Here is a 13,969-nt window from a genome sequence, read left to right on the forward strand (position 1 = left end):
AAACCTGAGAAGAGGAACACAGCTGATTCGAGCATCTAATCCTGCCTAGCAACCAAATGCTTCTTCTTATAACCCCCACGCAGTCCCCTTCCCACCCTAATCCAGCTCACACAGCTTCCACCTCTATTTGGCCCTACTTATGGCACAAGTTTCAATCAATGGGTAGGAATCAGACTCAGCAATGAAGAACCAATCAGAGCAAGTTAAACACGCAAGAAGTAAGAGCCTTGCTAAACAAGTCTTCCCTCCCTTCCATACAGGCAACCCCCCCCCCCCCACCACCACCACCGCAAACACACAAAACCCCAACCCCCCACCCCACTCCAGCGGTCTTTCAGGTGATAACTGATAACTTTTATGCAAGAAGGGCCACAATTTTTTTCCAATACTGAGCACCCACAAATCCAACTGGGGTCACCAAGAGCTTTTGAATGCTCACTTACTGGGAATCAGACACTAACATGCTTTACAATATCAACCAAGAAAGAATCACAGAATCCTTATAGGAGGCATATTACACTCAGGCAAAATTACATATATTCCACACACAGTGAGAACGAGATAGAAAAATACCAAGAGAGAAAAAGCTAGATTTAAAATTCAGGATTAACCGAATGCCAGTTTTGGCCCTGTAAATCTTAAGAAAATGATGCAAATGTAGAATAAGTTACCTTAAAATCAAGAATAAAGAAGGCAAGGTGTATTTTTAAACATGTTATCTTGGCAAAGAAACACTTGGAGGACAGCCAAACATTTCCCTAGAGCCTGTGGTGTAAGCAAACAAACAAAAAACACCCACAAGATAGCCCAACATACACAAACACACCCCTCACCCTCAGCTTTCCTTTGCCTCTACAGAAGCTCACAATGTTCACAAAGGTTAAATGAAGCTTTTCCTAGTGAAGAGAAACCCAGTCTTTGGATTGTGACATCAGCCAGCCTGCTATTGCAGTTCCAGAGAAAGTGAACAGAAGTTCATAGCTTACCTTTTCTAAACTCACACCTGTTCTTTTAACAAGTGCTTGGAGTCTTGCAATGGTCTCATTTTCCTTTAGCAGCTCATAGGAATTCAAAGGTGATCCTGCTATGTTCCCATTTCTTTTATCAGAAACTATGTCGCACACCCTAAGGCTCTTCATCTTGGAGGCACTTTCACTACAATGAAGATTTCCCTCAGGTGGGATTCCAAAAGCCATTAGTATCTCTGAAATTTCCTGAACAAACTCAAGTTTATTTGGAAACTGGGGCAAGTCTTCTGGCAACTCGATGAAATGGTTGTCTACATCCACAAAGCACAGGTTAGCCTGGGATTTAATTTAGAACAGGATACCATTAGAACATCACCAAGCACAAGTGTCACGTTTTATTCAAGCTTGCATTTTGCGCTTTTTTGCGAGACAGACTTGTTCCAACCACAACTGAACTGGTTGGCTTTGAAGAAAGCACCATGAGGCCTTCATTTCCAGGTCTTTCATGGAGATAACTAAGATGAATTATTTTGAAGTAGCTTATTAGGTATAAAACAGATTGCAACATACATTAGGTAGAGATTTGTAACGATTTTGTTTATACATACACATGCAGTTACCTTTTAACACAAGATATTTACAGCACAGTATTTTACACACATGCATACATAGCAGGCAACTGCCTGCTGCTCAGATCCTCAGCCAGCTCTTCTAACATGTTTGGTGACCACCATTGTAAAGGGTTCACTGAAATTGCAGTAGCTGCAATAAAATTATCTTCTCTTTTTTTGTAAGAGACTTAAAAGCTACAGCAATCCCTTGAGGGAATTTAGAAGTTTGTTTCTGAGAGGAGGAAAAAAAAGAAAGAAGAAAGGGGAGATAAAAAAAAAAAGGGGGAAAACTTAACTGGTTTCAATTCTATTTTCCTGTCCCAATCTTTATCTCATTTAATTTTAAAAAAGGCCAGGAAAAGAAAAAAACATCTACTTAGCTTCCACAGCGATCCCAAAAGAAGCTGTGCATATTTTAAAGATTTATCTCACCCTATATTTGGTGTACGTTCTTCTCCCCTTTTGGCTTCTGCTTTGCAAAATCTCTATCAAGTGCTTTCATATTACACACACCACAGCAAGAATCCCATTCACGCGTGAATTCTGCTTGAAAAATGAGGTGTGCAGAAGAGAGAAACATCGTTTTCTGTAGAAACAGCAAAGTTTTTCTTCACTGAAGAATTAAGGTAACAGTCACTTTACTGTTTAGTCTGTCCCCCCCTCTAAAATCCCTTCACCCAGATTATGGGGTACTTTCAACCCAGCCTCACCACCTCATTCTAGAAGGTACGCCTGAACTCAGGTTTCGCTACAGCTTGTAGCAACAATACACACCAAGTCATAAGAGTTAACAGATCTTCAGTTATTTCTTATGATTCCTCAGTAAGCCCAGAAGGATGAAAGTGTTCTCACTATTTAACGAGAAATAAAGAATCAGAATAGGTTAACTCACACTGAATGAACGATGGACAGTCCTGGAAATCTGAGTGACATACACAAACAGTAAATCATCAGTAAGGACAAAGTACTTTGGTAGGATTTTACTGTGAGACTGACCACAGGTAGACTAGGATAAGCTGCACCTGGCGAGACCCTCTCGTCCAAATAAGCTGCTGTGAAAGCATATCCCTAATACCCATGACAGACTCAACTTCCTTGGCGCTTCGACAAGACAGTATTAGGATGTCAATTCTCCTTAAAACACCGTGCATCTGTTGTGTATGATTTCTTGAACTTCAGTATTAAAATAAAAAGATGCAACTACTTACAATTCTTAAAGCAGAACTCAGAGGGACATATTACACGAGATTTGTACAAGAACTGTGTATGAAAAAGTCCAATTTAACGCCACTATGATATTACCCATAGTTACAGAGGCGAGTAGTATTCCAGTTCTCCATTTCCTGCTATTTTAGTATTCTCACACTATAATTGATCTCTTATGTGCCAAAGAATGTGTTTAAAACACAGCTTAGTAGCTTTTCAGGAGATTTTTTTACTGTAAGTTAAATTGTAAATAGAGTTAGGTGTCTCGAAATAATCCAAAGTAAATAAAGACAGCTAAGACCTTGATTCTGCAAGATCTTTCCGGTGCACTCTAATAACAGGGTAGGTGTTGGGGAGGGTGGTTGTTTTTTTGAGGGGGGTGCGTGTGTTTTTTTTTTTTTCTTAAAAATAGTGCAGGGCAGATGCAGTGGCTTAGGTAGATGTAGTACCAGCAGAGCGAGTCTTGCATGTGCCTAGCAAGGCAGCTTCAGTGGTAGACTAGGGCTGCACACTGCCTGCCGCCGTTTCTCAAAGAAACATTCTGCACAACAGGATAGTACGTACAATTGAGAGAGCTCCCATGTTTCAAGCAAGCACCTGAATGTAGGAACTTCCCAAGACCCTGCTATGTGAATGAGTACTACAGGCACTTCCAGACATTAAGGAAATAACGTCTTGAAACTAGGCACAATGCCTGCCAATCAGTGCTGAGGAAAAACCAAAAACTTTTAATTGGTCACAAGCTGTCTAAGAAGCAGAAGGAGGGACACATCAAGAAACTCTTCCAAGAGTTGACTTGGGTTTTTTTGTTTGTTTGTTTTTTGGGGTTTTTCTTCCCCTCTCAAATTCTGTTACTTGACGTCATTCAACTTCCCTTGTTTTTTCCATGATTCTTTTTGCTTAGCACAGATACAGCACAAAACATCACTCTTGCCAATTTGGTTAAGCTCAGGTGAGTTGTACCTAAAAAGCATTTAGCCAGAAAGTGAGCAAACTTACTAACGTAGATCGATTCTGGTCTTCTCCTACAAACACTGAAAATAAAATCCTTGCCCATGACAGAAGAGCCAAACTAAATGCTTTGTAAAATTACTTATAAATATTTGGGCTCCTCTGACTCCTGTTTTCTTCTAACAGTTAAATATCCTTTCTGAACAGTTTCTCCTTAAGACCAATACACACAGTTTAAACACTCTAATCCACAAATGACAACTACTTGTCATACAACTACTGTTACATTTCTCAGTATTGGCCCTGCATAGATACCTAAAAAATAAATATGCAAGTGCTGTGCAGCAGCACTCCAAAAAGGAGTGAAGACTATTTTTTAGAAGCATTCTACACTTTTTCAGCGCCTGTTTATGCTGCTACCTAGAGCAGCATAAACAAAGGAGATTCAGTAGATGCTTTAAGTCTCTCTTAAATCAGGGAAACTTGAGGTTACCCTCAAAAACTCCCTGGGGAACAGAAATGGCTAAGACGCCTCACTTTACAAGCCCTTCAAAAAGTACCAAATCAAAGTTTTTCCAAAATCCCCCTCCCCCCCCCAACACACATAAAGTAAATAAACTGTCAGTAGCAGACACCAAAATAGTAAGTCTTTCAATGCTATTACACTGCAGACTCCACTGAACAGAATATTGGTGAGGACAGAGGGGCCCCTGCCTTTGATTTATTTTATATAGCAAGAGAAAAGAAATAGGGCCTAGGGTGTCATATCCCAATTTCAAAACACTTGTCTTTCACATATGGAAACTTTCATAATCACAAATAATAGGCTTTAAAGGTCAAGGTCTTACAAACCTTAGAAATGTAGATGCAAGTAAGTCAGTGTTCCTATATCAGATATTAAAACCTAGTCCCATGAGGTCAATAGCAAAACTTTCAGTTGGCTCAGTGGGCTCCAGACTACACCCATCAACTCCAAAGCCAGAGGACAATTGTAATTCTTTAGTTTGACCTCCAGCTCAACAAGGGCCAAAAACCCATACGCATCCAGCAAAGCCTGAACAAAGTCCATATCCTTCCTTTCAGCTCCATTTAAAAATATAGAAGGAAATGACTTAGATTCTCCCAAAAGGATGTCTAAGGAAAAACAGCTTATTCATTGAACAATGAGTAAGCTCCCCACCCCACTGACATCCTAAAGAGAAAATATGTTCTATTTTAAGCATTAATACATAACTACGTTGTACACAAATTGATGCCTGCAACAATGCAGAGCAGTCAGTTCTGATATCACAATCACCACTGCTCGAGTTCTGTCTGACACAGGTGCTCAGGCTAAAGGTTGCATATAGGTTTTCAGATCCTCTCCTAGATAGTCAGATTGAAACATGATTTTGACTGCATTTTCTGCTCGAATACAGCATTGAAAGTCTCAAAGCCATTCGTCTACAGCATTTCTACAGTAGATATCACCTTTGTGCATTATGTCCCAATCTTGCAAATAACCATGCACTTAATGCATATATGCATATATGTATGCACACACACACAAGGCTGGCTTGTGGGAAAAGCGTGTACAGTTATCCTAAATTCTAAGGAATGCTCTTGCGCCATTCCTGCAAGCACAGGGTAACCTTTTGCCTTTATTGTCAGCACTACTTCCACCCTCAAGCCAAACCAGAATTGGTGATGGAAACGAGCTTGCAGCTGCAGCTATCAGAAACATGAATTTAACTCCCCAAGTGGCTGCTTAATGCTGAAGTGCAAGAAAACTTAAAATTGAGGTCTGTCAATAAATCTGCTGTATTATCAAGGATGCATCACATCAGTGAATGGTGTGAAAACACATAGAAAATCAGTCATTATCATTCAAAATAATTATCTTGGTCGGGTTGATCTAGATGTGTTAGCACCTAGAGAAAAAAAGACTTTTCACAGCATCTTTCTTCTCTTCTAAAACACAAAAATAAGAAAAGGTAACATTTATTACAGATTAGCATGGACTAACATCTTTTAAAGGGTTAAAATAAGAATGCTGAGAATGCATCTCTTTCTTATATTAGTAGAGAAATGAATTTGAGTTTTTAAATGTAAGAAAACCATCTTTTAACTTTTCTCAAAGAAAAGGCAATTGCCCAATATCCGTGGACTCAATTCATTAAAAACAAGCTTTTTTAACAAGCCACTATTTTTGTTTGATTTAATGAGTGCTGGAAGACTCATTTTTTTTTGTTTTCACTAAAATTAATTTCCACTATTCTCTTGAATTACAGAGGGGCAAGATGCACACATGCAAATCCAGTAGCATGAAATGGCCCAGATTAACTTGCCTGTTAAAATTTTATTGCAATGGTATTGCAAAAGTTTCTTTACAAGGAAGTTCAAAGAGACATCAAAAAACTGTCTCACTTAGTACTTGCTGGGTTGGTGATCTTCAAGACAGCTAGTTTAACCACCTTTTTGATCCATTTTACTGATAAACAAGCCACACTTTTGCCAGCAATATCTGAAACAGCTGCATGTTCTTCCCTTCCCCTTGATTTCTGCAGAACCTTATTCTAGCACCACTTCCGCCTGCCCCCTTTCTCCTCCATTCCTTACCAGCCTCAGATGCAGCTATTAATGAAACCACAAGGACAATCACACATACAGAAAGAGCCCTCAGCAAAGCAGAAATACATATAAGCACAAGCTTAACTTTAAGTGTACTGTATCACTAATACATACAAGAAAGCTCGACCCCACACTAAGTCTTGGGTCCCTTCTCCAATGTTATTGGGCCACAAGCAAATCCTTGGCGAACTTCAATGAATTCGCTATCAGGCACACTTTTCTGAAGCACCCAAGAGTTAGTCTAAACTTGAATTTTGTACTAACATAGCTAATTTGCTAAAGACTTTAATCATCACCTGCCAAAATATGAAGTTTGAGGATACAGCTGGGTTTCCTATATAGGAAAAATAAAGAGAGGAGAAAAAAATAATACATCCCCATGGTAAAGCATTCCTTCAAGCACTGGCTGGAACCAAAATAAGGGAGACACTGCCACCACAAGCAAAACAAAACAAGTCTCATGGCACACACAAGCAAAACTCAACCCAACACCTGCCTGAGTTCGGACAGAAAGTATTTTCACACGTATTGGCCTCAAACACTTGACAAGCAGTTAGGGAAAGACCAAATGAAGTCTTTTAAAAACTTCATTACAAAACCACAATCAAGAAGCCTACAGCGACACCGAGACATCCTTGCCGTGTTAGATAGCAATGTTATATTCTTCCATAATGCCGTTCAACTGAACAGTGACGATCACATTTTCTGTTGAAGCTCACTTTTCTACTGCTTGTCCAAATTTGATACTACTGTCTTTTAATCTCAGTTGTCTCATCTATCCATGTAAATGGATTAGCAGAGAGATACACTTTATGCAATTTCAAAACAAAGTCAAAAACTGATTTTTCTGCAGAACTCGGAATAAATTAGAAGAACGAACAGCTCTTTATATACACTTTGCAAAAAGTGAGGAAAATTCTAATACTTACTGTAGCTATGACTCAGGCACCTAGAAGCAGGACTTGGAAACGAGTTCCTCATATAAGCCCGAAAATTTCATGCAGTATCACACGCATTCCAAACTTTGGCAATAACCAGCACTATGTATTAATATCTCTTTTGTTACTGATAATAAATTTGTCATTGTTTAAGTACAAATAATAGAATCCATATGCCCTCTTTTACTGTTGCATGGTGGCACATTTTATGTGCTTTCCTTGTCAGTTTATACATCAGGAATTAAGTATAGTTTCTTCGACTCTTTAAGGCTATCTGAAAGCCTAATGACAGCAAAGGTAAATTTGAAATAGTCAAGAATCTACCCCTCCACCTTCCAAACTGATAGCATTTATTAACATCTAAAATTAGATCAACTATCTTTGTTTAAACTTCCAAGGTGAGCTGATAAAGCTCTTCAAAAACATGTACCGTTTAAATAATTGAAACATCCACTCAAAATAATAAAAAGTTAATTTAGTTGGAAGTACTATAATGACTTTAAAATGAGAAAATTGTCTCTTTACAGAAGGAGCAGTCTTTTAAAAACTTGTTATAATAATAAACAACATCTATGGCACATTAATATTAGGCATACTCATACCAGCTGCCCTCTATAAAACTAAAAAGAAACAGCTATTTTTGCTAGCCCTGTCAAAGCACCCAAAATTTTGTAAAAATTTTAGTAAAAAAGTAAAAAAAAAAAAAGTAAAAAATTTGTTTGTAAAAAAAAAAGTAGTAAACCAAAGCAATAGACTGTTTTTATGGCAAGAACATACATTACTCTTATTAATGATGCCAGTGCATAGAGATGGAAAAATAATGAAATCAAGAGACTAATAAAGGCTTTAGCTTTAGTAGAATAACAACAACAATCTGAAGATAATTTTTCCTTTGACCTTGCCAGGAAAAACAAATGAAAACCATCAGCATATGGTTTCAAGTAAAAAGGGCAATGTTGGCATGGTGACCAGACTGGAGGTTCACAAAATTATCTTGTCTTTAATTTCATGCAGCTTTTTAAAGAAGTTTTCTATGTCAAGCTATGTTGCAGCACTGCTTAACATTGAAAAATCTTTTTTCCCCCCCACTTCCTCCACCATATTTATACTTTTCTTGTAATACAAATGATAATAGAAGAAAATGGACAACCAGAGAAAGTGACAGATTACAGCACTAGTAGGATTCTGTAAGCAGCATGTTTTCCGTTATTTCCCCATTTCCTCCCCTGTGAGGCTACACCTACACTAACAAGTAGGCAGATTCTAGTAAGGGCCAGAGCTGTGCTGTCCCACAGTTAAGGGCTCTGCAGGCGCTAGTTTCAGCTTCCCACAGGGCTATCTGGTAGAGCTGTCCAGCTTCTGGACAACAGACAGCAAGATCATACTATAATTCATTATTTGCTATTTACAAGAGCTAATAAGCCATTTAATGATACTCGAGAAGAAGAGTCAAGGAGATGACTGATAGGACTGCCTCAGGGGCCAGCCAGACACCAGCCACCTGACATCCTTCCACAGGCAGCAACTGGCTCCTACAGAGGCATTTTTGGCTGCCGCAGGTAGCGCTCAACCGCTCTTGGATCCCCGACCCTCACAGGGTCGGGGGATAAAATAAAATAAAAGGATAAAATAAAAACAACCTCTACTCTAAGCAGCCTTAATAAGTAGCCCCGGCCCATAGTATGACTTGCAGCACCTTTAGGGACCATTTGCTCTGTTTACACGGTATGTGGTGTTAACAAGGCCTCACTCCAAGGGAGGACTTCCTGAGCACTACCACAGAAAACATGAGTTTGCCCAAGCAGATGCTGACTTTTTGCTGCAGAGTAAAATATGCATTTCAGAAGAAAAGTTTAAATAGTTTTTGTGCAGACATCTGCCAGGCTGGTTCCAGGTAAACCAACCTTAACTTAGAAATGCAGTGCAGAGAAACCCAGCCTACTCCTGTGCAGCCAGGAACCAGCCCAAGCAGAGCCCAGCGCTGAGGCCAGTCAATTAGTTTTGCTCACTCAGCACCACATACAGAGGCAGCTGTGTGGCTTTTTGGCCCAAGCTGGTAAGTTCACACTGCACTTTTCTGCACCTCTTCGCATGACTGGGTCAAATAAGTTGTCACTCTGCGGTGTCTCTATCGCAGTCTGTTTTGCAGCACAAAAGTGTCATTTCTGCAGCCTCACTGCGAATACCTGGGAAATTACAAATTTGAACCTTATCACAGTATATAATTTCCAGAACAGCGTTTCATTTATCAGTTTCACTGGATTTTCTCCAGCATCTCCAAGAAAGAAAATAAGAATCATCTCAAATGACAGCCAACAGGAACTTCACAGTGTCTGTTAGAGGTATCATTAATACTTCAACTCATTTCTCACTTTCCTCAAAGTAACGTACAATATTTAATCAGTCGAGCCAAGCTCCTCTCACCTCTTGAGGCAGTTCCAGCTTAGACCTGTCATCCAGCCCATTAGAGTGCAATCCCATCAGATAAGGGACAGGAGCATCTAGAAAATGGAGGAGGGAGGCTGGAAGGATAGGAACATACACATGCTGCCACTGAAACGGAAACATTAGTGCTGTGATGGTTTCTGCCACAGTCATCAGTCTCTGATAATCTGAAAAAGAGCAAGAACATTATTTCTTTCACAAACGTATTTAAGTAAACAAACCTAAGTTAAAGAAATAAAAGAAAGTTTGCCTTCAAACAGAAACCACAAAAGCCAGTGCTAGCTGAGGAGCATCTTTAATGAAAGCCCAGACTTGCGCACCCAAGCACATTCTGCTGAAGCAACAAAGCTGAACACAAAGTAGGTCATTCTACAAGTCATGGAAACGAGCAAATTAATTCTTGGCATCCATCAAGTCACCCTCTGCTACCTATACAAGGGTTATATAGGAATGCCATTTTGAGTATGGAAGCAGTATTGTAGTGGGCTAAGAAATAAATCGGAAATGTGTTATTTTCTCTGTGCTTATATCTTTCCTATGGAAGCCTTGGATGAAACCCAAGGCATCTGGTGTCTCTCAAATAAACTTTTAAATGAGTGTTTAGACTTCTATAAAAATGCTGTATAGGAGGCAACCCAGGACTGGGACTGAAATAACTAAGAAAAGGGATCAGCTTCACTTATGCTTTGCAACGTACAACCAAAGTCTCAGTTTTCCTCAAAAGTTCAATTAAAAAAAAAAATTCCCTGTAGAACTTAACAGCAGTGCTAATTGTAGGTGTGCAATATGTACACTGAAAGATGGGGTGGTTTTTTTGTTTTTAAATTCAGCAGTCCACTGGGCCAAAACCTCCCCCTCCTCTTTTATACTACAGAATCATCTCTAATGATTTTTTTTTAATGTATGAGACATATAGGAGGCAACACCAGAAGAGCTCAAGAGCATGTGGTCTAATTCAAACAACCGCTAAAATATTCAGATGGTTTTCTAGCAACTAGGCTGGAAAGACTATAAGAGAAGCTCAAAACTAAGACAATTCTACCTTGAGTCAAGATATAAATACAGTTCAAGCAGGAAATATAGGATGCATTTCTCATGATAACTCGAAAAATATTTAATTCTAGCCAAAAGTAGGGGAAAGAAGGGGGAAAAAAAAAAAATCAAAGGGAAGAGAAATCAGTATCATTTATATATATATATGTGTGTGTGTGTGGGAGGGGTGTCTTCTCCTAACACGTTCATGAAACGCCAGACAACTTGAAATTGTGAAAGGCATCTGAACATACAGATTCAGGTACTGAGGTTTCTGGAGCTGTTATACACCGTTGTGGAGTGGAAAGGGAAAGCTGCAAAATAACATTTATTTTAAAGTAAGTGCTCCAGAGAAAAACTAAGCTCAGTTGAGTACTATTTCAAAGTTATGGCTTTAATTCTCTCCTTAGCCATCCTCCATTCAAACTTCAGGTGGCAGAATACAGAGGGCCAAGAAATTCAGTTCCTAACATTTCATCACTCATTTTGTTTGAAATCAAAGTTACAGACTTTGGGGTCTGCAAAGAGTGCCACAACCCAAGAGAAACTCAGCACAATTTTTGCTAACTTCAGTCACAATTTTGCAATCTAGGTTTTTGATTTTTGATTTCACAGCAAGCTATGCCAGTGAAAAATGTTGCTGCACCGAGTTATTTGTCACTGCCCCACACCAAATGCACTGTTCAGGTGCTCCTTCAATCAAGAGGAGCTGAGATAGCTTAAACAATTTAAAGTCTTTGCTAACAGCTCACTTGAACTGAAGTAAGTTGGGGAACAACCAGTAGCAAGTTGGAGGAGACAACTGTAAGTGAGGGCAGGCCAAAAGGTGGTAACCACTTTCAACAGCAAAGTGGTTTGCGAAGCGCACATCTACACCTCTATTCTGCATCAACACTGGGATCTGCCTACAGCTACTCATTGGCTTGCAGCTTTAATCACAGCCTGACTGCAAAGAAGTGATGAATTAATTATAAGCTTTGGGAAGAAGAACCTCATTCCGTACTCTATTTTCTTCAGCTTTAAAAGGAACTTTAAAAGTAGCCATAGATGCACAGACATTTCAGCTGGTTCATATTCAGCTTGTTTATCTGAAAGAACAAGTCTCAGAATAGAAACAGTGATTTCCTACTGCACAGAAAAGCTCTGTCCAATCCTGCTGGCTAATTTAAATACAAATTCTCTCTCTCTCTGTGTCATAAGCCAACTTTAGTATTAGCCTTTCAAATTAATTACAAAGCAACATCAATAATTCAGATTTCTTTCCACTTAACAGTTACCTCCTGCAACTGAGCTATCTGAAAACGCAGCCCTTTGATCCTGGACAGCCACATGGCTTAAGCTATTCCAAGCTATTTGGCCTGCACCGTCACAGCCTTCAAGTAACAATAACTACATTGTGCAGGCTTTATACAGTTTATGAGCTACTGGCAAAAGGATAAAAGCAAGAAGCCTTCAAATACGAATCAAAATAACTGAAGTGTTTTCTTATGCTATAACTACCCAAAGAGGTTGGGGGGTTTTGTTATGTTTTTAAAAAATAAGGAAGCAGCACACTTCTGGTATCAAAGCATTACAAGGGGTCTACAAATAAAAAGAGAGGGAGGAAGCATTTCAGCAGTGATGTTCTTATTTTGAAGCTGGGATATGCTTAGCTATGGAAAGTCTTCTGGTGCAAATAAAAACTAGGTATTTTGCCTTGTATTGGACAAGAGCACTGATAGAAGAAGATGAAATTACTGGTGTGATATTTGCATGGAAAGTACTTAACTGATCAATTTGCAAGGACTAAAATCCACTACTTTTTAAGACATGGCCACTTGCTTTAAGAACACAGAAAGGGCTGATTTGTTCTTCTAATTACTGTATGTAAAATATATTAGCCTTGACTGTGCATATGAGAAGCAAGTTATATCAGTATTTATCTTTAGCTAGTATATCTAGACATTTTTGTTGATTTGTAAAAAGCAAACAAATCCAGAAAAGAGAAGCAGAAGTGAGGGGTCCTGGGTCTAGGAGGGGAGGAGCAGGATGGGAAGAAGGCAGCAGCTGTAAGTTCTACAAAAAAAGACCAAGATCCATTAATCTACACCTCCATTCTCCTATCACATTGGAGAGAAGCGTGTCTGAGCCTACAGGAATTCTTTGACTTGTTCAGATTCAAAACCATCAGAGGACTGTTTTCTGGAATAGCTTTTCCTCCTAATGTTCTTACTGCAAGAATCACAATCAAATACCGCTAAATTTTCCAAATAATTTCCAGTTTGCCTGCAACTCCCATATTGCTGCTTTATGGCAGAGAGTTGCCCTGACAGCGAAGGACCGTTACTACAGACAGGTTTGGAAATGTTCAGAAAGAACGAGGGTAAAGCAGGAAGATATGCCATCTGTCAGGATTAAGCCCTCCTTAAGAGGCTCAGAAGGGGAAAGGTTACATAGAGAGTTCACCTGCAGACAGGTGAAATGCAATACAGTTCTGCTATCAGAATAAAGCACTGGCTTGACCTAAAGTTCCTTTTTAGGCATACCTGCTCATAGCAGGAAATATGGTATAAAAGAAACATTTTTCAAGTAACTGTTCTAAGCACAGATATTCAATATGTCAGACTCCTTAGGAAAAAAAGATACATTTCTTTAACTGGGCCTTTTATTTCAGGAAAAAGGTAACTGCAGCAACAGCAAACTCATCAGTAGAAGCAGCAGGATGAAGTACTTCCAGCTCATGTTCACTCCTGTATCCGAAAGGCTGATTAAAGATGCCTGCATCAAGCAGCAAGTTTCCTAAATCACCAGAGGCATGAGAAGGAAACCTCTTACGTAACTGATTGCAGAGTAGGGCAACAACGGACTAATATTGCAAAGAAATAAAACTAAATCTGAGCGGACATCATTTAGAGCAAGCGAAAAAAAGGAGAGGAGTGATTTAAAAGTAAAGAAGTCAGAGAAAGACTTAAATCTACTCAGAAATGGCAGCAGACAGCAAACACCCAGAAAAAGAAAACTGGGATCACAGTCTGTGGCAATGGTGCACTCCATTTTTCATTTCATTGTTTTTATCTGTTCGGAAAAGTCTCCTCCAACCAGATTCCACACCTGTCCTAACTCAGTGCATGCTCTTCAGAGTTCTAGCTGCTCTACAGAGAAACACAGAATACACCTATTTCACAGATACAACGTCAACAGTTTGCAGGAATGCAATCCAGCTCCCACA

The 13,969-nt window shown here is 39.3% G+C and overlaps 1 protein-coding gene across 5 annotated transcripts in view; it reads right to left on the reverse strand.

Moving 5' to 3' along the window:
- Positions 1-13,969, reverse strand: part of DENND5A (DENN domain containing 5A) — a 69,618-nt gene that overhangs the window by 29,444 nt on the left and 26,205 nt on the right. For all 5 annotated transcript variants that reach the window (XM_068945037.1, XM_068945036.1, XM_068945035.1 and 2 more), the window contains 2 exons: positions 9,709-9,896; positions 987-1,304 (listed from right to left, as the gene is read on the reverse strand). In XM_068945037.1, coding sequence (XP_068801138.1) covers positions 987-1,304; positions 9,709-9,896 — 506 coding nt within the window. The remainder of the gene's footprint in view (positions 1-986; positions 1,305-9,708; positions 9,897-13,969) is intronic.

Source organism: Struthio camelus, chromosome 5 (genome assembly GCF_040807025.1).
Source record: "Struthio camelus isolate bStrCam1 chromosome 5, bStrCam1.hap1, whole genome shotgun sequence".
Taxonomy (NCBI): Eukaryota; Metazoa; Chordata; class Aves; order Struthioniformes; family Struthionidae; genus Struthio; species Struthio camelus.